We start from the raw sequence: 26,599 nt of genomic DNA, 5'->3' as shown, positions 1-26,599 counted from the left end.
CTTTTTCTTCTCTTGTTTAAAATGATAGATGGGAAAGACCGTAAAATGTGCTGTCGTGTCCTGTGAAATGAGATCAGCTCTCCGGGACATGAGATGTGTCTGTTGAGGGGCTCCAACCCTGCAGAGAGTGAATGCTAAATGCACCCCAAAAAAGCTGACTTTGCTCTCACTGAAAGAAAATGGCAAAACTTGCTTTGACTCTAAATGGCAGCAGAATTTCTGCATGAAACAGTATTATGTGTACAGTGTGTACACAGTGTGTACAGTGTACAGTGACAAACGTGTGGGGGGTGGGGAGCAGAGGTGAAGTGTGCTGCCTTGGTGCTGGGGAAGGCTAGGGTTCCTCCTGAGATCCTTTCCCATCCTGTATGTTAGGTACATTTGAGTTTTTAGTTCTTTTAGTCTCTTCACAAAGTTAGCATTGCCAATACATACTTTTACAATCCAGAGAGAAACCTACAGTGCATTCATGCGCTACGGCAACACAAAGATCAGAGCTTTAAAATTTTGGCGTAGTATCTTTTCAACAGGGTTGCTTCAGGGTTCTTGCTACTGGTTTTGTTTGGAAAAAAACCCTAAATCAATAACATGACTGCACAGTCTCCAAGCATCTAAGCACCTGCGTAAGCCTTTGTGTGAGCAGGGCTGCCTCTGAGATTGGTTCTCAGTCAGCTGGGCAGCACCGGAGGCTCAGCCCCGCACAGGCACTTCAACAAGTGCTGGGAAACAGGGTCAGGAGCCAGTACTGAAACTGAATGCCTAGAACCCTAAGAGGCTTTTTATCGTGATGATTACATGGTGTTTGGTTTTTTTTTTTTTTTTTATCTGTGCAGCTCTGTTCAAGCCTCATATTTCTTGCCCATTTTAAAAACATATGTCCAAATTCCCTGTGCCTTGATTCCTCCAGAAGAACTGGAAAAGTCTTCATTTTGAAAATGGACGAGATTATGAAAATCATTAGTGACATTACCTGTTGCTGTTGATGGTATTTCAGCTATAGCAATAATAATACCTGTAAATCACCTTGAATTTTCAAGATACTCCACAAGCAGCTATTAATTAATCCCAACGATGTAGACTTAGTGCTGTTATCTCCATTTAACAGATGTGGTATCAAAGATAGGGAGGTGAAACGCTTTCATTGAGGGTGCAATTAGGCCAGTTCGGCTCACTAGCCTGGCAGAAAGGTATGATGTAATAAAAGAAATGAATAGCTGTCTTCCGCCTTTGCAAGCTGTTTTGGGCCTGCAAAGAGATCCTGGTGCTAGGGAGGGGGCAGGGCTGCCCCTTCAGGCATTAGCAGGCCTTTGGAGCAGCCTTGCCATCTTGCCTGAGCACACCATGAATTCAAGCGACGTAAAGAGGTCGGAGCAGAGCATTTCAGGGAAAGCTCTCCTGGGAACATTTCCTAGTGTTTCTACTCCCACCAGCGTACCTGTGGCAAGAGGCGCTCCTGGAGTGTCTGGCCAGTGTGTCGGACCTTGCCACTGTTAGATCTGTCAACGTGATGCTGTTGCTGATGCCTGGGCGCATACGTTCTTGCCTCTTTCCCTGGTACCAGACTCGCAAAGGTTGCGTGGGCAGGAGTCAGGGCACACCAGCAGTAAGGACCCATTGCTTCCAGCTCCTGCATGTACCAGGAACATACTGACATTTTTGTTAGCAACTGTCTATCTCAGGGGGGCGAGGTAATTTTCTGGAGGCGGATTTGTTCAGGTATTGTGGTGGTTCGCTGAGGCCATGTGCGTTCACAGATGCAGACTTTTGTTCTCCTGTCATCAAAACTTTGCAGTGAAGAAAAGGCTCTGTCTGGGTCACCACCCATCTCTTCACACCTGTATTTCAGAGTCCATGCACAGCTTGATAATAATCTTTTTGGCAGTGATGCCAGCTTATGCAATCGCTGTCGCTTCCACCCACTCCTGCCCTTCCTCTCATGCAATGCTAGTACACGTGCTTGTGTGGAGCACCTGCAGAATTCAGCCAGGTGGAAACTGGATGTACATTCAAATATATACATGTGTATATACAAACTACACATACATGTTTATGCATATATGCAAGTACGTGTATACATGTATGTCTACACACACACGACTGAATTATTTCCCATCTGGATGAGTTCCCTGCTCTGCTTTACTGCATGGCAGTGAAAGCACTGACACCGGAACTGCAGTGGGACAGGAATGCTGCTTCAAATTGTTTACTGGATTCAGCCACATCACAGCTGTGGAAATAAAGCAGTTTATCCATACTTGGGATATGGTCACAAACCCTGTCTGCAGAGGGGTTACATATATTTGTGAGATGACCATTTCAACTGTTGCCAATTGCCCATCTCTCATATCTTAAAGGTGATGACAACACACGTAATTGTGCCTTACACCTGCTCCCCTCTGGATTTTTTTTTTTTTTTTTTAATGAAAGCTGAATTAAAAAGCAACTACACCTCACCTTAGCCCTGGCAGGATGGAGGAGGCAGAGGTCTTCACATGGAGGAGAATGGGAGTTTGGGACTGCTTAGGCATGCTAATGTCTTCACAGCTAGCCACAGGGAGAACTTGAGATGCAACTCAGCCTTGTTTTAACTCTATGGTAGTTGGCTGCAAAACAGCATTTCAGTTGAAAAAGGGTGATGGTATTAGTAACTGATAATTTGTGCCAACTTAAACTGCAGTCTTGGGCATGTTCCACTGTGCTTCTGATTAAGGGTTTTCCAGGTTGGGTTTGCAGTGATGACAGCCAATAGCTACTACTTTTTTACAGCTGCTCTTTTGTTTAGACAAGAGTTTTTCTCTTTGCCAAAGTTGGTGTGTTGAGTGAGCTTCACAAATTTCATCTTATTTAGGCTGAGAAGCTTGCATACAGATTCCAAGTAGCTCAGTAAGTCATGAAGGGCCATATGCTCCTCACTTCTAGGCTGCCACATTCTTCCCCCTCCTTTCTTTTTTTTAAATGATGGATGAAAAAATAACTTTTCATCCATAAGCACTAAGTTGAAGGGAGTCCTAAAGTCAGAACAGGCTCCCAGCACATCTGCTTCCTCTTGGCTGGTGGCTGATTCCATGTCAAACAAGCGTCTCCCCCCAGAGGCTTGCAAATGTTTTTCTAGATTGAAAAAGAGAGAGCAAATGGTTGCCTACACCCATTTAGGGAGTAATGAAGTTTCAGAAAGGCAAATGTTCTGCTTTAGATAACTCTCAACAGTAAATAAACAAACCGTATTTAACTAACCACATTGTATTTCCTTTACACATTGTTATCTTACACAGTGTCAAACACAAATGGCAAGAAAATCACCAAAACCAAACATAGTGGTACCATTTGCACTGTTTAGATTAAGGCTGTGTCAGTACTTCCACTATAAGGCTGTTCTTCAGGTCTGTAATGTAGCTATGAAACGTGTGCTGAGCTGGGGCTTGGCAAGTAACAGGTCATGCTAGAAGCAGCTGAAAAACGAAAGGGGAAAAGGGAAAGTGGTATTTTTACAAACTTGTCCAGTCTAGGAATTTCAAAAAGTAAAAGCTGGCATTCTGCTTTAGCAGGAGCTGTTATGCCTTGTCTGAATTCAGGATGGCATGTCAGCCATAGCTCTCCATTTCCTGGCTTTTGTCAGTTTGGGTCACGAGCCACAGCTCTGTGCAACTTTTGTCTGCAAACAGCAAAACTTCTTGAAGTGCCTTTTTGTGGCAAGAGAATTGGAAGTCTCTTCCAAAGTTTTGCAGCTGTGCTATCCTCAAATAAAGCTGCAGATCATTTATAAATAAACTCAGAAATTCAGTTCAGGTTTTTGTTAAAGTTACTTTCATTTTTTTAAATTTCCCTTTATGTTTGTACAGGTTTATGGGAAAGGAGAAGGGAGGAATTCCTGACTGCTCGCTGCAGGGACAGCACAATCTTACCTGCAGTGTGTGTAGTTGTTAGGACATGCTGAAACTGGTTGGCTTTTTCTAACTGTCTCACTGGGTATCTCTCTAGGTTTCTCTCTGTCCTCTGTGGAAGAAGAAGGGATTCGTCGGCTGTACGTGAATGGCGTCAAAGAGACAGGCCTAGCTTTCAAGAAAGGTAAAAAGGCTTTTTAAAGTGCTTTTGTTATTGTTTGTTTACTCCTGGTATAGACCATGAGCTTGCTGGGATGGGAGCTTTATGAACACACCAAAGCAGGGTCCCAGTCCAAAAGAGATTATGTTCTTTTGGGAAGAACCTGAGGTACTGAATACATTCAGGCTGTTCTGCTGTTGGGATCAGCTATGCTATATAGTAAACCTCTTTTAATTTTGAGTTGCTATATATGTAGCAGGGTCAGCATGTCCCTTGCAGCTAGAAAGAGGAGCAGACGCCCTCTCAAGTCAGTCCCTGCAAGATAAACAGGTACAATAGAAGCCTTTATAGTGCTCCCTGTGGCAGGGATTACTGCCTCTAGTTTTGCTTCCAGCCTTTGCAGGAAGCATGATAGCGCTTGGACCAGAAACCAGCAGAGAGAACTAGGCTGCTGGGCTCGTCCCAGGGCAGAGCAGGGTACAGTTTAACTGCAGTTTACCAAAGCTGAGGTCAACCCTGACACTGCCATGCCCTTACTGTTTTTCCCATTCATTGCCCTTTCCAATCACAGAGGCTGGGCAGCTGAAACAGATTTTAAAGTAGAATATGGGGAGCATGAAGAGTGAGAAGACTCTCATCTCTTCATAACCCATTTGAGAGCAGAGTTCTCAAAAACACCTTCAGAGTTTTCTTGGCGAGTGGTGATATGGCCTCACGGAGCTTATTCAACAGTTACCTGTTGCCAAAAGCAGTGGAGGCAGGTCTCCCCCCGACTGCTCCAGCCCTTTGCCTTGTGCTGACTCTGGCACTCTGCTGAGCCCATTCAGCTCACTGTCTTGATAGAAAACTGCCATGGCAGAAATGTGTGGCTGTTTTTCCGACCCGTTAGCAGATGGAGTTGGCTTGTGTTGCAGTGAAGCAAGTGGCAGAAGTGGCACAGTGGAGGGACAGGGCCACGCAGACAGAAGCAAGGGGCAAGGGAGAGGCAGCAGTTTTGGCTGCAGGGAGCGTGGAGTTTCACTCAGCTGTAGCCTCTAACCCTAACCCTAACTTGAGAAAACCACATAGGTGGTTCTGGAGGCTGCTGCGTATGTCTATTAAGCTTGGAAAGACAGTCTTTCACTTTCCTGTCCCTCCTCACTTCACCTCAGCCCCGTATGATTCCCTGGCTGACAGGATGGTTATTCTGCTAAAAGCCCTGAACTTTTGGGGGGCGGCTCTCTGCCAGCCTGCTACAGGGAAATAAAACCCTGTGGGTTTCCTGTGGGGAGCAAAGACAATAAGATGGTGAGGGTGGTAGGGTTTCAGCAGGGCTTCCTTATTTTGCTTTTAGTTAATGTTTGGACTACAATCTAAAAGAATGCATGAACACAGACTGCCTCCTGTGGGGCTGAAATGCTAAAACATGCTTTCAGTGATATGTTGCTCTTCATGATTGAGATAAAAAGCCACTTCTGTATGAACAGTATTTGGCAGGATATTGTGACAAGAGACCCAGAGTTTGCAGAAAGCAGGGAGGAAAACTCTCTCTTCCTCTCTCTTCCTCTCTCTTCCTCTCTCTTCCTCTCTCTTCCTCCCTCTTCCTCCCTCTTCCTCCCTCTTCCTCTATTTACATGCATGTTTGCATTTGACTGCACTTCCTATACTAAATCTAACCAGATGAGATATGGTATTTAATTTTCAATCTTTCCTCCAATTAGAAAACTTAAATTTTATTTTATCCTAATAAGTTTTATGATTTATCTTTTTATTTTTTCTGTTGGTCTGCGTTAGCTAGACCACTGTTGGAATTTGAGGTGCTTGATTATACCGAAATAGACATGATACTTTATCCCAAATGATTCAAAACAAGTATTACAAAGAGTAAATGAAGCCCTAGATATGATGTTTATGGTTGCAGGCATATTAATGTGCTGCTATTAGGACATGGCATCACTGAGTAGAATAAATGAAATAATGCGAAATGCTTGATTTGCCTTGTTTTGTCCTTGTTTCAAATATGATTTTATGGTCCATTTACTTTGTAGCTGTTATATCTAGTTCGTTTTATTCTCTCTGAAACTGCACGCCACACTACAGTTTCTGGGCACAATTACATGCATTTAGAAAGATCTCAATTTTCCTAAAGAAGACTAAAGCCCTTCAGCCTCCTCCCTTCCACATTTCTTTCTTGAATGCGGGTAGGTAATCTGTTTCCTGGAGGATGCAGCTGAGCTCTGCTTGCAGCTCAGGCTCATCGAGTCAGGCCTTTCATCCGGGCTTTAAGAATGGCAAGACTCGTTCTTTGCATGGTTGCCCAGCCAGAGCACTGCACAGCATGAGGGCAGGTCACCCCCACAGAGCAGCTCTTTTGACCCTATAAATTCCCGCTTTCATCCCTGTAAATGCCAGGGCGGTGACTGGGATGCCACGGCAGTCCCATTGGTGGGTTAGTGGCCATTGCAGACTATGCTTTCCCACTGGCTGTGCCCAGTGGGCTGGCTCCTGGGGGGATGCCTGAGGGGGGGACCATCAGCATCACCCTCAAGGGAGACAAAAGCTGCAGCGGCAGGAGCACCCCTGACAATTGGGGCTGTCAGCACCGGTGTGCCCTGGCGCTCTGCTGCCTGCCTGACCCTAAAGATTATTTGGGATTAAGCCCTAGTCCAGTTTGCTGTTGTCAGTCGGAGAGCAGTCCCTGCCGGCAGAGGGGAAGGTCAGGTTTCCTGCGGCACCTCAGAGGGCTGCACGTTGTCTGTCGGCATTGCTGTATCGCCCCCGAAGCAAGTGGGAGTCAGCTGTTTCTTCTGCAGATCCCCTTTTCCCTTGGGTGCTGGTGCTATAAATAACTCCTGAAATCAGATTGGAAAAAAAACATGACTAATTTACCAAGCCAGAGAAGAGGCTATCTGAAGTCCTACATCTCATGCCCTGGCTGAGTGGGAAACGTTTTCTCTCCTTCTAGGTGACCACTTCCAAAAAAACCTTTCATTTGTATGGAAAGTTAAAAGCCATATTCCCCTGTCCTGGGTGTAGCACCTCAGAAGACTGATTCTGTCCTTCAGTATACATTTATTTATGAGCAATATGTTGTGTAGGGTGGCTTGCTGTACGATGGCTGTTCCCTTGCAGAGCGACATGAAGAAAAGGGGGATATCTTGTTACTGGTATATTGTGAGGGACTTCTGGGCACTGTGCCCTTAGGGATGGTACTAGAGTACTAGCCTGACAACAGATCTCACAAAAGTCCCATCAAATTTCAATATCATTTGCAGTCATAAATGTTTATTTTATGTCTAGACATAACACTGTCTGGCGCTTCGTAAACACCTGGCTGAGCTCCTTGATGTCTGTGGGTAACAGAAACGTTACTGTGCAAGTCTTACCTGTTCCTTTCTGCGTTGCAGGCCTGAAAGCTGGTGATGAAATTGTGGAGATTAACAAGAAAGCTGCTGAGGACCTGGACTCAGCTTTGCTGAAAGATGCCCTTGTTCAGCCTTCGCTGTGTCTTACCGTGCGCACCTATCCTGAGATAGAGGAAGGGCAGAAACTAATGCAGCCACCACCGCGTCGCTTGGAAAACCCATCTGACTTGAGTGACGGTGCACTGGCATTTGCTGGGAGCAGCCAAGGTATTGGGTTCAATGTAGAAATTACCAGGAGGAGGAATCACCCTTTCAATGTGCTGGTATAATCCCATTGATCCCTGCATGTAACTTCCACGGTGGAAGTGAGAGGAATTGCTGTCCGCATGCGCTGGGCAGGTAATACGTGGGAGCTCTGGAAGCTGTAAGGTATAATCTGCAGTAGCAATGAAGGATGACTGTGTACACAGTTGGGCTGTGAAACATGTGTCATCACCAAATGCATGTCACATCATCTAGCTGTGCCTACAGCAAGTCGCAGAAGTAATTGCTCCCTTCTGGGCTGCTCGGTAGGTGCCTTTACCTCTGGATTTGCTCATGAGATGTACCTATGGCAGGAAAGGCAGAGGGGATAAGCATTCACCCTCTCTGGGATTAGCCAGGAGCACAGGAACCCTGTGTGTTTGATGAGACGCATAGCTAACTCACAAGGACGGTTCAAAACACCTAAAGGTAGGGATTGATATTAAAGCCAAACATATCTAACTGATCCCACAGCACACTGTGATGGGAAGGGACATTGCTGCCCACCACACTGCCCCATTCAGAGAACTGAACTGGCGGAAAATTAATCCCTAGCAAAAGTGAATTTTCTGCCACTAGTTTAGCTTCCTGAACCAGCTGAGAACAAGCACCCGTGCTGGGATTAAGGGAAACGGCTGCAGAAGAGCAGGACCGCCTACTTGGTGGTAAAACAGCGGTGTTGGGAATTGCACTGGGATAGCAGGAAAGCTCCTGTACCATGTCTCCTCTTACTTGCTTAGTCAAGTCTTACCTGCTGGCTTCTAAATGCCCCCCGTACTCAAAAACAGAAGAGGATACTGAACATATCTGCTTGCTTTAGGTTTTTTGGAATAATTTAAAATACAGGAAAAATGAATGGAATGACCAAAAAGCAGTTTCTAGATAATCAAAAGTATTCTGAGCTGAGGTAAATTTTGATTTCCAGTCAAAAGTAAATGGTGTCTGAATATGTCAAAATACTTTGTTTTCTCCTCAGAGTAAAAGTTTCAGAAATGTCAAAGTAATTGTTTTGATAACTATGAAACGGTTTCGTTTTGGGCATTTGGAATAAAAAGCCGGAGCAGGAGGCGGGCTGTTCGTGCACTTTGCCTGGGTTAAAGTCAGCCTTCTCCCAGGACACATCTGTCTGATTGCTGCAATCACTCGGTGTAAGGGGTTCTGGGATGAGTCTGGGTCCAAACTGGAGATAACCCAGGAGCGGTGTGAGCGCATTAGCATGATGCTGAGCTGGAACAAATGAGCCACAGTGAAAGCTTGAAAGCTTGCTTGGGCTCAGGACTAAGCTGACTCATCTGCTGCCTGCAAAGGGTCACGGAGGTACAGCCAGCCTCTCTAGATGCTGCTCTGGTTTGGCTTAAAATATTTACTGAAAGTGATCTAGCAAAAATGTGATTGTTCAGGTGATGGGAACACGTAGTGGGGAAAGAGAAAGCTGGTCCCCTAGTCTGGCCTTGAGGAGCGTGGTTTTCACAGCAAGGGGAATAGCGCAAACAAGAAAACTTAAAAACAGCTTATTTCAAATACCTCTGAGGGCACTGATAAAAGCAACCTCATGGAAGATGTGGGATAAACCCCCAAAGGCAGTTAAAATTAAACACTTTCAGAAGGACTTTTTTTCCCTTTCAATTTTCATTGAACTTTTCCAGATTAGTCTTTTGTGCTGGAAAATCAAACTCACATTGTACATTTTTATAGCTGGCCACAAGATGCCCCCATTTCCTGCTTGAACACCAGCTCTTTGCGGGGCCCCATCCTTTTGTCCTTGCCTGTGCTTTTTCACTGAAACCCCAAGTGCTGAGTCCTCGTACCCTGACTTTCCACTGAAGTGAGTGTCTGCCCTGGGTGCAAAGAATTGGGAACTGGGTATTTATGCAATATAGTGATTTCTAAGGCAGAGCAGTCACATTTCTTAATGCAGGGTCTCAATAGCAGTTTCTCTGCCAACAAGCAGTTTCTCTGCCACTGTCAGTTCTCTGCATCGTCATTTTGAGGGTCTTTGAGGGGTCCTTTTCCTTCCTGAGGGTGAGATAGTTCACGGTTTGCCAAACGTGTCTGAAGAGCCTAGCATTTGCCTTTTAACATTGTCCAGATTAACACTGTATGCACCATGTGAAATGAAAACATAGGACGTGGCTGATGGACATGTCACGGTAAAATCAGACCTCCCGCCTCTGCTGCTTCATAGACATGATTTCCTTTGTGCTGCTCCCAACTCGAGTCATCTCTGTCCTCTTTTGTAAGCTTCTCCCGAGCTGGGTTTTTGTGGTTATCGCAGTGGTGTGGAACGGCTGCTTGTTTTAACATGTCCTGCAGTGAGCATGTGAACTGTCTGGTGGGCCAAAGCGCCTGCTTCTTAAATAGCTCCCCAGGACCAGGGGTAAGCTTTAGGGCTTCCTTTTCCCTTCAGATTTCTCTCGGTACAGCTGCCCTTCACTTTTGGTGTCTTGTAGTCAGCTCCTTCCGTCTCTCTTTCAGGTGACAGGCGGCACAGAAGCCACAGCTGTCTTGACATTTGCTTGCCTTCAAAACGCAGCAACTTTGAGGTGGAAATCGCCTTCATTCCTCCTCCTGGAAGGGGGAGGAATACTTCTTTAACCAACAGAAACAACACAATAGCTCATCAGCAGGTGCAGGTGTCTCTGGCAGCTTCTGAAAGCACCTGTAGTTACCATATGAAATATGCCTCTGAAGAATGACGTTAAGACAGTGTTTAAAGCTGAGCAACGCTGATGCTCTAATTTGGGATGACTTAGCCTGAGGTGGGAGTGAAATCAAGGATCTGCACCGAAGTGTGCAATTGGGAGGCAGGTGTTTTGATCTTCCCCATCAATTTCTCTATAAAAAACAATTTCTCTAAAAAATTTTCTCTAAAAACCAGAATGTTTTACTGAAGCCTTTCCTCTTCTGGCCCTGTGCTTTTTCAGGGATTCATTGCCTAAAATGGGATCCACGTGAAATTTTAAAAAAGAGGCACATGCTTTTATTTGGGAGATTGTAACTGCATCTTACATATTTGGTCTCGGCTCCACAGCTTCTTGTAGAGAGCAGTCAAGTATGAAATACCCACTGACCCATTTATTTGTGTCCTTGTTGATTACTGGCAGTTTGGCTGGCTAGGCAAATCAGCTCAGTGATTTCTGTTATATGCTTTATTTATAGCATGCAGATTTTTTTCTATGGTCCTGAAGTAGTGTAGCTCCCACCTCCCCCCCTTTCAGCAGGGGGGTGAAACATTGCAGGGCCAGAATGCCAGCAGGTATAAATCACCTGTAGGCACATCCATTTTCCAGAAATTCAGGGTCTGGTTGACTGATCATGCTGATGTCCTATCATTATCTTCTTCCCTGGCAATTCTTCATCGGCTATGAAGGCAGCAAAGGGTAGACTTTTTGTGTGAGGCAAATCATATTGTGTTTCAACAGAAAGATGCTGTTAGATTTTTTTTAAGGAAGCGTTCTTAATGCCTTATTACTCAGTGGGAGGTCTTGCAGGAGCAAAGCAGGGCTGTGTTTCCGGGAGTCGACCTCCCTGAAGTGACTGCCAGTGCTCCTGTTAAATACGACGTCTTTTACAGCTGTTTCATTATCTGGAACTACCTTGTATATCCTGAGGTTGGGCCTAGAGCTGCAAATCAGCTCTGTGGCAGCGGTTACTTCATTCTGTTTACTTAACAGGTTATTCTTAAAATGACCTTGGATTTTATATCTCTAATTGATGTGAAAAATATCATCGTGGGTATGATATATACTTTCCCCTAGGAATTTGTGCTGCATCAGGCTTACAGAGCCACAAGTTTTGTTCCTTTCATCTATTACTGTTTTTCCTGGCTTTGTCTTCTCTCCTGCTCATGCAGTCTGCATAAATCAGGTTGCGAAGGACTAGCTCTCATTCTGTCTGGAGCCCTGCAGCATGTTTCCCTTATTGCCTAGAAGGATCGGTGAGAGCTGTCTCCCCTCCCCAGGAAGAATGTTTTGTCTCCCCAGCCTGCTCCACTCAATTCAGGGAACGAGAGCCTGAAAGCTGGAAACACAGCCTCGTGTCTCCCCAGCATCATAGAGATATTTGGGAGATATAAAGGAGGTTATTTTTATTAGAAGGGGATTTGGGAATGGGAGCAGTATCCATATTTGTTTGTGGTCTCCCCACAATTCCCTACCTTTTTTCACTCTGGGATAGAGTTTCTGAGGTTTAGGCTTTGCATGCTCATGTATTTGGGAGACCTGTAGCATGAGGGATAACTCTGCAGGGACAACTGAGAGCCCTATAAATCACCGTGCAGAATATATAAATGATGAAAAAGAAACTACACCCCTGTTTTGAATGGGTATATTAATCTTCTAGATATGAAATGGGTAGGTATTTTTAAGGAGTCTGTTATTTTGTCATTCAGAAAGCAGGAGAACCAGAGGCTGAAGTTAACACAAACTCTAAAGACTATGATATAAAACCGAAACAAACTTGCACTATAAGAACGGCCATTATTTTTCATTCCATCCTCGTCTTGTCACAGGTCCCCTTAGGCTAAGTAATTTGCATTTCAGAACAAGCTGAGACTAACAGTAACCTTAATTTCTTCAGGGTTATTTTCCTGAGGCAGATGACTAACGTCATACCTTTTGTAGCATATTAAAAAATATTGTTACCATTCAGTGCTTGATTTAATAATTCCAGGGGCATTTACTGCAGCAGCAATCCGAGGGTCTTGCACACACAATTAATGGGAGACATGCAGAACTGTTGTTCGCGAGATCTATTTTCTAAAAGCTTTAAAGCCAAAGCTCAAGGATGTCGCCTCAGTCAGAATTACGTTCGGAGGTCTCATTCCTGGCTTTTCTAAAGTCTGTCTGAACTGCTGTGGAAATAAGCAGTGGGGCTATTAGCACCTTAGTTTTTACGCTGTGGCGTTGTGTTTCTGACCCTTCCCGTTTCAGCTGCAGTAAGCATCCCTGCTCCTATCCTTTCTAATCTTAATATTCTTGCTGTGTTGTCGCTCCCCCTGCTGGCTCCGCCAGCCTGAGCTGGCACTTCTAGAAGAAAAGGCTGTTTTTTCTTATCCCAGTGTCCCTGGTTCACATGCTTCACTTTTATGTCGATGAAAATTCCTGTTCATTCCAAGCAGGCTACTCAAGCGTATTGCAAGTGTTTGATGAGGCTCCTGACCTGGGGAGGGTGAAAAGTCACCGTGGTACACCTGATACAGGGAAGGTTTCATTGAATCTGCATTTTTTCCTAGGAAGAGTGAATGAATTGAATGAAATTCAGCATAGATTTGTCTGTGTTTGTGCTATTTATTACCTGGTTGAAATGGAAAGAGAAGAAATAGGCTTCTGTCGAAAGAGAAAGAGATTTATGGGGCTTGTTCTGTAGCTCTCCAGGAAAGGCAATTTTCCCAGTTCGTTCCTATACTGTTCTTGGTAGCTTGGTTGACCAAACTGTGATAGTTGTAGCTCAGTTTTACAGGTCTTTGGAGAAGTTAATTAATTTGGTGGGATTTCCCAATAGGACAGAATACTCCACTGTAAAAATGGTGTTTCCTTCTTTCATGTTTCAGTGATTCAAAGCTAACCAGAATTCTTCTGAAAAAGAAAAAAATGTATACTTACCTTTTTTATTGTGGAATTACAGGTGAAATTTTGTCTCAAATAAAATTTAATCTGAGAGACAGTTCCCTAACACCTTGTATTAGAATTGCTCTGTTTAATGACAGTCTCTTCTGAAAGGTTCTCTGTTTTCGTAATGGGGATGTTCCCTAGCAGTATTTAGAAATGACACTTTCTGGTTAAGGAAATTGCTGTTGAACTGCCCAAGTAAGTGACACTCTCTTCTTTTAAGACTACAGTCAATCATGAGCTGCTGAAAGCACTTGGCCGCTAAAAGTAACCTTCGCAGCACTTGTCACAGGAGCACAGGCACCCGAGTGTCTTGGCTGGGATTCAGCCGGGGTAACCATATTCCCATGCCTGGTCCATATTTCTCCTGCGGTTTCAGCTCAGATGGGAGTCACTCCTTATTCCCCACTGAAAGCAATTAAGCAGTCGCTGTATTTGACTTCCAGTGTCGCTGAGTTCTGTGGGTGAAAGAAGTCTGGAGGAGCACAAGGCACCTTTTGCAGGCAGTGAATGGAGGCAGGTGGGCAGAGAAGGACACCGGGCTGAGCTCCTCGGCCCCTGACACTTGCCACCCAGCTGCAGCGGTCACAGATCTCTGCCTCAGTGGCATGGCAAGCTGTTGTGTGGGGCGCTGAGATGTGTAAAATAACTTGCTTAAGAGACTGAGGCACCTTAAAATTACAAACTGTAGCTTTCAGCCATCCGAGACTGTTGTTGCTTCTGGCTTCCAGTATGTAACATGTTGGCAGATGGCTGCCCTTCCCAGCACTTCACTGTTGCTGCCATTGAGGGGACTAAATTCAGTATTGCCAGTTCCACATACTCAGGAATAAGGCATCATGATGCTACAATTATGAACACGGAGAGTTTTCTGATTTGTATGCTGATTTTTGTGTTACTAGGGTGCGCGCTTCTGAATTTTGCACCACAGCTGAAAGAGCTTGGCTAGGAATATTTATTTCCACTGCATTAAAAAACCAAATAATATGGCACCGAGAAGCGGGCTTTAAGAGCAGTACCAAATATCATGGCAGTCTCGTTAAAATCTCAAGCGACAGCAACCCTGCAAATTGGAAGCAGCACCCGTGGAAAATTTTAGCCAAGTGTTGGCACGGTGCTTAAGCTTTACGTGATTCTCCAGGACTTTAAGCCCCAGCACCGTTACTCCAATGATATAAGACTTCCTTTTATTTTGTTAGTTCTAACCATAAGTAGGAGTTATTTAATGGGCATTAGTCATAATGTCACGGATATTACACTGCCGAAGCAACTTGGGAGCTCGTGTGACCTCCATCTGTAGTGGTGGCCACATGGATTTGACCCCCTTTTCCTGCTGCTTTTTGGACTTCCCTTTCTAATTCCTTAACGTCAAGTGAATCCCACGCGTTATCGTCCCTAGCAAATGGTAGGGGTTGGGCAGCGTTCAGGTGCTTCAGAAGGAAACGAGCACATTGTCCTCAGAGCTACTTGCACGGCTAAATAAAGATATACAGGACAAAAATAAAATGCTGTAATGAACCTGACAGAAATGGGACGGTAACTGGAAGGTATTAAAAGGCAGGAACGTGCGGCATTATTGAACTGATTGCCTGCGTTTAACAACCAGCAGATAAACCTGCTAAAGTCGACATTGGTTTTGGCAGCTTCAGACATTAGAAATACCCTGAGCACATGTACTATGTGACTGCTCATTAAGGCGTAAGTGAAAGATTGCTGTCTACTGGGTAAAAGTGTTTATACTGCAGGAAACAGATTAAGTGGTGTTTTAATATACAGGAAAAGAAAAAGTGGTAGCTTAAAAGCAAAAGCCAAAACCTCCCAACAAACATTATTTGCCTTGGCTTGGGGTGAGAAACAGCTGTAGGATGTATTTCACACAGCTTATAATGGGAAATTAATTGCAGTGAAAAAACACAGACTGCCCAAAACAAATTATGACACATAGCACATTTTTGTGCTGATTTTTTAATGGATAGGTTAAGGGTTTCAAGAATTTTTTCATAGATTCATAGAGAGACCAGAAAGCTGATAGTCGAAGTTGATAAAAACTGGGGAAGGCTCAGAAAGCCTAACTTCTTACAGAAAAAACACTTCAAATAGGTTTTGTGTTGCCAAACAACCCCTGCAGCAGGCACAGAAAAGATAGAGTGAAGCCTATCTTTTCAGAAGAGAGACATGTCTTCCAGAAGCTCAGCTGTAAACTACCTTTTATGTCCTTTTAATGTCATTTGGTGTCCAATTTAGCTGTATCCTAGTAGTCAGGATATGTTCTGAATTTATTTCTGGATTTCTGAATTCCAGTTTTTCCAAATTACTTCCAAACTCAACAAAACGGAAATCTTGCAAATTGCTTTTGGTAATTGTGGCTGAAAGCTTGCAAGAGCGGCAGCTCAAAGTTGGGTACTGAGGAACCCAGACCTGGACCACTGCCCTCAGTCTTGATGTAGAGAACCTTACCTAGGCTGTGCTTGCCAACCAACATTATGCGTTAACATAAAACGCCTCGGAAGAGGAGCAGTGCCTTTTCAATTGCAGCAAAGGGGCAGCAGAATTTAATTTTCTTATTCATTTAGAAAACATATTTCTTGGAGATTACAATTTCTGTATCATGAAACATATCTCAGTCCAGTATAAATATAAACAAATATACTAGATGTGTGTAATCACCTTTTTTCCCCCCAAATCTTTTGATTTTGAAAGCAGCCTACCATTCTATCTGAATTAAAACGACCATCCATGGTATCACAGCCTTTTTGGCCATACTGAAATATATCAGTATGACAGATGTGTGTTATCATTACTGTGGCCTTTTTACTCACAGCATTGCTATCTAGCCAAATGCTTCTTATGGACAAATATATGTGACTTACCTAAATTGAAATGTCTAATTGAAAAATAGCAAGTAACACAAGAGTCAGCATGGGACTGACATAGAAATGGTGCTGCATCTGATGTGCTAAATCACTGTTAATCTTTGTAAAATGTCCGTGTTTCAATTACGTAGTGAATAGGAGGATATAGCTGCTGGGCCACTGGGTGCTGACAACATGATAGTATGCTGTTGGGCTGCTTCTATTTGTAGGGCTAGCGAATGAAAAAAACCCATTGGTTTGAAAAATTTTCTATTCAATTTTCCACCAAAACATTTAAATGCTACATGCTAACAACACAACCAAAACCAATGCTAATACAGGCTGTTGAGTCTTGGGTTTTAAAAAGCAGAGATTTTCTGTGTTGCTGCATCCGTTGAACTTTGATTAATGTTTTTCTGCATTACCTGAAAAATAAACGTAATGGAATAAAGGGTATAATCCCATTCATCGTCCTGTTCGTGTGGCAAGATGTGGGAAGGGAGGCGTACTCGGAAACTACCCTTCCCCATCCAGCCCCAGGAGTGGCACTGCAGAAAAATCTCTTCCTTATGGGGTTGAAAGAAAGGGGAAAGGTAAAAGGAATTAGCATCTGGACTCAGCTGCTGTAAAGCATCTCTATATGACGGCTTGAAGCTCAATTGAGGCACGCAGGAGTTTGCTGGCAGAGTTCATTCCATCACTGGTCTTTGTAATTTACCATAGCTACAAGTTGAACGTATATGAAATCTGTTTTTCTGTGACGACTGGCTAAGGTGGAGTAATACTGCTCCTAACAGCTATTTAAGTCAAGGAATGAGATCCCCAAAAAAGTTATTTGTGCAGTCTCTCAGGCTGGGATGAGTTTTGCTCTTTCTTTTGTCACTTGCAGGTAATCCATCATTTATTTACAAGAAGTTGTAAAGGAGTTATTAGCTGCATCAACACCATAGCCTCCAGAAGAGTGCTCAGGCATAGGCGTGCATAGTTGTTGCCATGTACTGATGGAAATTAAATTTAATTTTCAGTTAATGTCATAGGCTCCTAAAAACTGCTAAAACCAGGTTTGTTTCCTTAAAGATCAACATCGAAACTCAGTAGTGGGTGTGTTAGGCCAAAACTGCAAGCAATTTAAAATCACCACGTTTGACTTAACTCGGAGGAAGAGCTGATCAAGGCTTGCTTCTTGGCACAGCCTGCCCACTCTCATAATGCAGTTTCCATTTGAAACCACTGAAGTGTAAAGGTAGGCAGTTGCTTGCCAGCCAAGAAATTAATAATAAACATAAGAATTTAAATGTGGCATTTTAGCCTTATCTCTGAATTGGCTTTCGTAGTTTCCAACTTATTAATGTGTCTGGCCATAACCTGTTTATTTTTATACCTGTAGTTAAACCTGGCCTCTGCTGTAAACCGAGGTAGTCCTTTGAGGTCATGGCAGAACACCTTGTTGGCATGAACTTGTGTGCAGGATGGGGCCTGGGCTACCATGGAACCTCCATGGCTTGTTGCACCCAGCTTTTTGAACTTTCAGAAATTATGGTTGGGTTTTCACACACCTCTCAATTTCAGCAGGGCACTCGCTTTGCGGCGACCCGGACAGCTCTGTTGAGACAGCTCCAGAGGAGGCAGAAGCGCAAGACCTGGAGTCATCTGATGAGGCTGATAAGACGAGCAAGGTGAGAAAGTCTCATTTTCACATGACAGGGAGCGCAAGTGTGGTATGCTCACAGCTGACGTGCTGACTTCACAGCTGCACACGATTAGAGCATCTTTCTTGGGGAAAATGTTAATCTTACTTTTAAGGTGTTTATGGATGATATTGAATGTAACAAATTAGAGCTTTGATTATGGCACATCGCTACCTCTTAAGCAAGACTAGTGGCCTGTTTCCAGGGTTGGTTCACATCCTCAGTATCTTGTGATAATATTCCCACATAGTTTTTAAACGTGCTGGTTTGTCACTTCCTTCACCAGCAGGTCAGCTAAAACAAAAGATCAGGTGGATGATTATGATTTCTTATTCTTTCTTGATTTCTAGGCATAGGAGGAGTGTAAGTTAAACAGTATTTCTTTAAATCAATAGCATAGCATACATGCTAGTTTTTAAATGCAGACTAATTACATCCAATCTACCTTAAATTGAAGCAAAACTCTCCAATTATAGCTAAGAGGTTGTGCAAATGAATTGCTAATTGCCATCTATTAAGGGATGGGTTTCACAGCGGTGGGTAGTTTGCACTTGCTCTGGTGCTGGGGAGCTTTGTGCAGCATAAGGTGTCATGATTAGTGGCTTTTGCAGCAGAATCAACTGAGGTTATTTTGAAGGCACTGATTTGATTTTAGGTATTTGTTGCATAGCTGATGGTAAGAGCTTACAGCTATTTTTCTACAGAATTCATGATCTCGTCAGTATCAGATATCACTCAGTATGTGCTTATGTATGTATAGGTGTGGGTTTTTTTCAGCTCTTGTTTTAACTAAAATGTGTTACAGTGAGCTCTGAACTCATCCCTGTGCTATTCTACTCGTCATTGTAGCAAAAGGAAGGAAAAGACCCTGGCCTCTTGTTTCCTGATCTCTTATGTCATGCTAGCCTGTAGTTTTGTCTTTGATAGCCAGTCAGTGGAAGTCAGATACGAGGAAACATTCCTATGCATTAAATATATGCAGAACTTGCATGCAGAGAAGGTGATTACTTTTACAGTTTGTTTCCAGGTTTTATTACGGGACTCTTTCTTGTAAGTACAAAAGAATTTCTTCTTGAGTAAGTGGAAGTGTTTGTTGATACTTTGGGATTTTTAACTGTAAATACGTGGGATTTTCATATGCTCTCAAAGGAGTCTCTTCTGTTAAACACTGAAGCTGTGGAAGAGCACCAAGTGTAACACGTAGCTGCTTGGGGAATAAATGTTCTTGCTGTGTTTTCCATAGCTTTCTATTTCTGAACCGTACGACAGGCTGTGGGGTTCCATTTTGCATCTTGCCTCCTGGATCTTTAGAGTTGTAATTGCCTGAAGCAAGGCATAAGGATTACATGATTAGCCTTGTGGCTCAGCAGATTTAGTTAAACTGAGAAATGTGCGTTAGCAGCTCTAATACTTAATATTCTTATATTGGAAGAGTAACTTGTAACTCTAACAAGCCTTGGTTTCCAACGAGAGGAAAATCTGTTTTTCTGCAAATGAAATTTTGTCAGTGGTACATGTTTTCTTTTAAAATCCAGAAATACATTCTGTTTGTGTGATATAGAGGGGAGTGAGGCATTTTGACTTCACATTCTGTTTGTTATGAGACACACTGCTTGAAATGGTATTCCATAAAAACAGAAGCACGCTTGTACATATAGTATAGATACAGTGTGTTCAATTTGACAAACTCACGAATACCACCGTCCCTGTTCAAGTAGAAGAGCTCTGTGCTGAGTGGGCTTTCTTTGTGGTTCCTCTCTAACAAAAGGTGCAGAAACCCCCCAAATGATTTTTTTAATGCCTATAGAGAATTCCAGTATATAGTAGTGGGGAGGATGTCATTGCTTGCTAATCACATGCTAATTTTTAAATACAGCAAAAATGAAAAAAAACCCCTAACCTAAACCAGCTCAATCAACGGGAGGGTTTTCTTAATCCCTTTGCTTTTCTGTGTGCTTGGAAAAGCCAATGTGAGTGGGGAGTAAGGAGTCTGCAACATTTGTTTTTCCATGGAAAATTGCCACCCAGCTGGCAGGGTGAGGTAAAAAAGGAACGGTGTTTTCCTGTCCGTGCACTGCCACACCTTTCCATGCTTCTAGGATTATGGTGCAGAAGATTAAGCTGATGTCCTCAGCGCTGTTACACGCAGGTTATTTTTGTGCGTGGGAAGTGAAACACTCTGCCCTCGTACCACCAGGAGGGGCATGTTCCCCCTTATCACCACTACTGCCACAGCTTCCAGGCTCCCTCGGATGGTGGAGTTCAGGGGAGGCTTCCTTTATTTTCGACCCTTCTTGGCAAAAACAGGGCAGGAGCAGTCTTACCCGTTCATCGCTGGGCAGCAGAGGGAATCCAGTTTAACGGCGCCGGAGCCTCCCAGCTAAATGCGGAGTTCCCCTTCTTTCAGCACAGATGTAGCATTAGCAGCCAAAGATCCAAAAATAGTGTTTGTGTTGCCTTTTGCCTTGTGATAGCATGATCCTGAGGCAGGGCTTAATCCTGCAACCACCACCACCACTCCGCGCCGTGGTGCTGGTGGTCTGCTGATGGCCATAGGGCACTGCAGAGGAGAAGAGCTCCGAGCTTCTCCAAGGAAACGTCCTGGCTCTCCAGCCAGCAAAGCAATCCTAGGGGAGAGTTAATAATTCATGGGAAAAGGAGAGGAATGCAGCGCCACAGCTCTCCTTCATCCGCTCTCGTAGCACAAGCTGGGTAGGCTTTTTATGAAGGTAAGCTGTGTGAAATCCTACCAAAATCTTGGCTTGGGTCTGTTGGGACTTACCTGTAATTTTATCACGTTGGTGAGAGGCGGATGCATAACACGGGAGGTACTCAAATGTGTCTTCCCTTCTCCTCTTCCTCCCTCCCAGCTGTCTCTTTCCCTTCCCCCAGCCCAGCATGTGTGCACGTGGGTGTGTGTTTCCTTAGTAGTGGTGCATTTGTTTCTTAATCTGCAAAAGCCTCCAAGCTGTTGATGGTGGTGAAGGATTTGAAGGGTTCACTAGTAGCTCTGAGGATTCCTTCCTTTCTTGAAAATCTTATGTATATCCTAAAGACCAGATAACATGGAGTTTACTTCTCCATCACTATTATCAAAAGAATCACAATTATAAGCAAAAATGGGATGTCTGTCGAGCTATTCTGGTAAAAAGCCACATTTCCAAGGTGGCTTGAGGCATCTGCAGTGTAGTGGTGTGGGATAGCTGTTGCTCTTTGGAATCGCCCCCTATCTAATTTCATGATGTCTTCCCAGCATCAACCAGCCCTCTTGGGTATAGTATCTCTTCGGGTGAAGTCTATGTAAACAGCATCAAGCAGGTATGCTTTTTGGGTGCAACTCTATTCCTTTAAGCCACGCAGCTGGCAGTGGCCTGAGTTGAGCTCCCAGTTGCTTCTGCTCTGGGGTGGACTCCTGTCTTTGCCTTCTCTCCCCATTTTGTGTGGGAGCCACGAGGAGGAGAGTGGGGGAAAGTCTGCTCTCTGCCACCTCTTCAGGCTTGTTTTCATCTAGCATATGAATTCAAGTTTCAAGCTGTTCATGAAATCTAGATGATGACCCTCTGTCAGTCTTCAGTTCCACAGAATATTGGGAACAATTTACACCAGAGTAATTTCTTAAATGGTTACTTGCCTCTGTGGTGACCTGACTGTTTTGGCCTTTTAAATATCGTAGGACAAATTGAAGTTTAAAGGAGGTACCTTGAAAAGTGATTACATGTATGAGTGCTTAGTATCACAGGTTACCAAAGGCTAAGACAGGTGTTGTGTTGCATCTCAAGATCAGTCTTTGTGCATGTGTTTTCCTGTAATGGTCCTTTGAATTTGATTGGGGATATGTTTTAAAAATCATCATCAATTAAATACTGCAGGACACTCATTTTTCCCTGTTTCTAATTAAAGACATCTGCCTCTTGAAATGAAAACTAATTACCTTGCAGCACTTGTGCTTAGGGGAATGTGCTGTAATGGGCTGTGTGTGTACATGCTTATACCATTTAGAGGTATTTTTTCAGAGAAAATAGGTCGTCTTTTCTCTGCAGCATTATTCAAGACCAGAATTAAGTCTCAGAACCTTCAACATGTTGCAATGAATGTGAAAGGATTAAAACAGGCATTTGAAGGGTAGGTTTTCCAGTAGCATAGCTGGCTTTTTTAAGTTCTTTTAATTCTGTGCCTCTGTCCCTTCAGATGTTTAATATTCTCCGGCAGTGCCGTTCGTAGCCAATCGGCTCATGCTCAGCTACAGGCAACAGACATTTATATTCCCGGGCTGCCTTCACCTCCGCTTTGCTGCATTTCAGCCTCTCTGCTGAAGTTTTCCTCTTAAGGAGCCTATGAAAAGCAGCGCTGGGTTCTCAGCTTTACCTGGTAGCCAGCCCTTAATTCCAGCTGATGTGGTGAGCGAACGAGGCCAGCGGCAAATGACACATGGGGGAAGGCTTTGCTTAGAGAAATATGGTCACTGCCCTTTCTTACTAAAATGTAGCTGTCTTCTGTGTCGTGTGCCAAGTAAGCAGCACGGAGTGTCTGTCTGGAGTGGGAAAGCCTTTCGGATCAGCTGAATATGCGGAGAGCTGGGATTTTCATCCTAGCTGAGTGACAGCTCTGGCAATACTGTCTTTCCAGCGATGTCGGCTCTTTGGAGAGTTAACCGTAAACTCAAGAATGAAAGCGCTGGGAGAGCCGGCGACTCTCTGTACCGTATGCTGTATTTGGTGAGCAGACCTACTGTGCAACGCGACTAGTCTAAGTAATTAGCAGTTAAACGAATTTTCATGCTGTTTTAATTTTCAGGTTATAAATTCCAGGCTGAGCTGTAACGTATATATCCTGTAGAGGCTCTTTGTTATTGTGCAATGTCATTAGCAGTCCTGGCAATGCATGAAAGGATGCAATTTGCCTGAGTTTTGTTTGGGAGATGAATACTGCTTAGAGTTTGTCATCTGTGGCAAAACAGAGGTGCTGCATGCCACTCGAGGGGGCAATCTGCCGGATGCCCGGATACCCATGTGTCTTTATATGGTGAGTGGAAGGGGAAATGGCACTCTGCTCGCACAACTATAGAGCAGGCAGCCAAAACTCCCCACTGTGGGCAGCATCAATGTGCTTGATGAGTTTAAGGACTCGCTCCTCCTGTATGGGAAGGATGTGAGCTTAGCTCCTCTGCCGAGCCCCCTGCAGAGGAGGGCTTAATGTACTTGCAAAGTAACCTTCACTTAACAGCCCAGTTGTGCCAGCCCTCCGTCTCATTTTAAGGTAGCCAGATGGGATTGCTCGCAGAATTGTGCCTGAAGTGTGGTGCCGTAATTCTCCCAGAGAAATCCTGGTTCTGCACTATCATTGTTGCAGCTGGCAAACAAGGCTGGTAACGGGAGATGTGTTTCTGTTCCAGACCTTGTCTATTCTGCCCGCTTTCTCTAGGAAAATGGGGACAGAGAGGCTTTTGTTAATACTGTTCAAGATCAAAATAGCTGTGTTCTGAACCTCCCTGGTTGCAATATGCATCTGCTTTCTGCCTAGAAATTTATTTTTTTAAAGTGATACAAGGTAGAAGGAATTACGTTCAGGAATGAAACAAGACAGTTTGTTCAATGAACAAGCAAGAAAACGGGTTTGTGAACATTATTGAGCTTGAGGCTTTTTGTCTGTCCAAAGAGTATCGGGTGAATAATACTTGGGAAATACGTAAAAGATGGGAGGCAGGGCAGTGGCAAGGCAGAGCTCGGTTGCTGCTGGCTGGAGCTGGGCATGGCTGAAGTCAGCGAGCAGTTTGTTAAGTGGAGATAAGGCTTTTAAAAAAGTCTTCTATGCTTCCTTTTTGGCATATGGGTGAAACCATTCTGGGGCAGGCTGTGTGCCTGGATGACAGTTATCCAATTTTCAACTACTTGTTAGTGTTTAGCTGGTGTTTCATGGTGTAAGTGGATTTTTCACTCTCTCTCTGGGTGACCCATCTTTCCCTGCAAATTATTGCAAGTTAATGCACCGGATGGTGAGCTGTCTGAGGGGTATCAAGCACAAACTGCTTAAAACACTTGGTTTATTTTGGGAGTTTGATCCATATTGTGTTTTATACACTATGACTATTTTTAATTGTCTAGGTGGTTCTTAGAACAAAATGTCTTTGGGTATGCCTTCCTCAAATATTCTTTCAAGATACAGACTTAACAAATCTAAATGTTTCTGAGGGAAACACTGCCTATTCTGGGTCTCTGCAGGCTCAGATTAGCATTTAGTAGTTGCCAGGTTTTGTCCCTTTCCAGCAGAGCAGGTATCTCAGGCGGGTTTTTTTGCCTGTGCTGGAGCCAGACTTTGAGATACTGTGCTTTGTGAATTCGGGACTGTTGAGATCAAGATTGCATTAGACTGCAACAGGTGCAAACTTAATGTAAAAGTTTTGAGTATGCTTTGGGTATACTTAAGAGTACAGCAAGTATAGGTGGAACCTTGCTAATAAACCTTGCTAATAAGTAAATCCAACTCTGTGATGTGCCATTACCAGAAGCTGAGTTGGTTGGAAATGGACTGGTTCAACTCACTGCTTCCCCCTGCCCTCAACTTAACAATGTTTTCATTTTCTTCCTCACTCGAGTTAAACATCAGATATTGAAGATTAATATTTTTTCCTGTAATGAACTGTGTCCAAGAGGCATTTTGTATAGACATCAGTTACAGTTAGTTCATTGCTTACATTTGTGTCCTGAAGACAGTTGTCCTTTGCATAACAAGCATCTTTACTAATATGCCTTGCAGTGGTGCACTCAGGTGAGCATTTACAGCCTTAAGATACCTTTAGGGAAAGTAACTGTATTACGGAAGGAAATCCCTTACTTATCCCTAGCATGGTTAATGTTTCTCTTGGGCTTAGTGGCTGGGTAGGAGCACTGAGAGAGGCAAATAGCTGTGTGTGAGCAGACTGCACAGCTTAAAAAATGCAGACATTTCTTTTGGCTTGGGTCATCACAAAGGTGTGGAGTAGTGCAGGCTCCGAATGATGTTGTTGCTAGCAGCTGGTGGGAGTGAAGTGGCCTCCCAGGAAGCAGTGCACTGTCTCCAAACTGCAAGATGGTGGTGTGCTTTTTTTCTCTCCTCCCCGCCCTTTTTTTCTTCTTTCTTTTTTTTTTTCTTTTTCCCTTCTCTCCCTGCATATTCTCTGTTGGAACAGGATAATTTTGGGTAAGTTGCTTTAGTATGGGCTGGAGGAATATAGAGGCAGTGCTGGGAAGCCTCTAAATCTGGATTAAGACACCGTGGCAGGATTAGACTCAGAAGGTTAAAGAGGTGTGATCAAGTTCAGCAGCTCTTTTCCCTCCCGTGCCCCCTCCAGGGGGGGATGGAGACAAGGCACGCTGCTGCTTTGGCAACCCTAGAAGCCTGGGGCTGTCGTCACTGACACCAGAGACTATACCCGCTCCAAGCTTTTCAGCGTAACAAAAGATGCAAGAAGATGGTCTAACATGAGGAGGTGAAGAGAGGGTAACTGTCTTTATATATAGACAGCTGATTAAACATTAAAGAAACCAGCTAGATGGAGCAGCTCTGAAAAACCTGACTTACGGGGAAGAAATTCACCCTGCAAGGCATGTTTCCAGACAGAACAGATAGGCAGTTACTTTCCCAAAGAGCTTGCGTTTGAAGCCTGAGAGGCTCTGGTTCCCCAGATGGCTCTGCTTCCCCGAAAAACGGTTTAAACAGGTTCCGTTTCCATGTTGTCTCCCTGGCTGTGTTGACACAGCTCTTCACAGGACTCTTGCAAGGGAACTGGCAGAGGGGCTGGGGTGCGCGTTTTGTTTATACAGTCACTTTTGGTTCCCGATTCTTGGGCTTTTTTGTTTGTTTATTTTTCAATCTTAAGTGCTGGCTGAGCCTATTTTAATTAAAGTTCATGCTTATCTGACACCAGGAATGTTACTGGACAGAACTTCAATTAACTTGAATTGTGCAACTCTTTCCCCTTCTCCTTATTCCCAGTCACTGAGAGATAGGACAGATAGATATATGAAATGGTGTGCGCATTTCTGCACTTTGGTACCTGTTAAAAAGCTCCCAAGCAACCGCTTAGCTGCAAAGGCCTCTCAACTCCCATAGTTCCTATAGCTCTTACTTCAAATATTACCGCTGGTCTTTCCTCTTCCTTCTTTTTAAAGAGTACAGAGCAGGTCGCTGCTTTCTGTCGCAGTCTGCATGAAATGAACCCTTCTGATTCAAGTGCTCATCCTCAGGAATTTACAGGACCCCAGCTGGCCACCATGAGACAACTCACAGATGCAGATAAACTGCGAAAGGTTATCTGTGAACTTCTCGAGACAGAACGCACCTACGTCAAAGTAAGAGGGTCTCAATGTGTTGTTTCAGTCTACTAATCAGTCTACTAATATTTCTTCTCTTTCTGGAAAATTTTGTTAGTTTCTTCTCTAATACTTCAAATTATGTTTCATGCAGGTATCTCTTTGTTAACTTATATTCAATTCTATGATCTGTCCCTAGAATAGTAATTTAAACTTCTGAAATAAGTAGGCTTTCCAAATTTTTATGCTGTCATTTTGAAATTACTTGGCTGGTGCGCAGAGGAGCACTGTGTAATGAGAGCCGGTGTTGATTTTGTAAGTAAAACTGTGTAAATGTTTCCTTTTACTATCTTAAATTCTGTCTTATGCGTGAAAGGGAAAAATTCATAGACTAGGTAAACCGATCTTTGCTACTTCAATTAATATTCAGAGGCAGTTCGAGGAACCAACATGGGAATCTTTTTCTGAATTTTT

At 43.8% G+C, this 26,599-nt stretch overlaps 1 protein-coding gene across 1 annotated transcript in view; it reads left to right on the top strand.

The window, feature by feature from the left end:
• The window catches only part of TIAM1 (TIAM Rac1 associated GEF 1), an 86,035-nt gene that overhangs the window by 46,141 nt on the left and 13,295 nt on the right, over nt 1-26,599 (top strand). Inside the window, exons 12-15 of the mRNA XM_074145631.1 lie at nt 3,979-4,065; nt 7,428-7,652; nt 17,722-17,825; nt 25,985-26,164. Coding sequence (XP_074001732.1) covers nt 3,979-4,065; nt 7,428-7,652; nt 17,722-17,825; nt 25,985-26,164 — 596 coding nt within the window. The remainder of the gene's footprint in view (nt 1-3,978; nt 4,066-7,427; nt 7,653-17,721; nt 17,826-25,984; nt 26,165-26,599) is intronic.

The sequence above is a fragment of the Numenius arquata genome, chromosome 1, assembly GCF_964106895.1.
Source record: "Numenius arquata chromosome 1, bNumArq3.hap1.1, whole genome shotgun sequence".
Classification (NCBI taxonomy): Eukaryota; Metazoa; Chordata; class Aves; order Charadriiformes; family Scolopacidae; genus Numenius; species Numenius arquata.
Note: the sequence above shows the minus strand (reverse complement) of the source record. Positions and strands in the feature narration are given on the sequence as shown.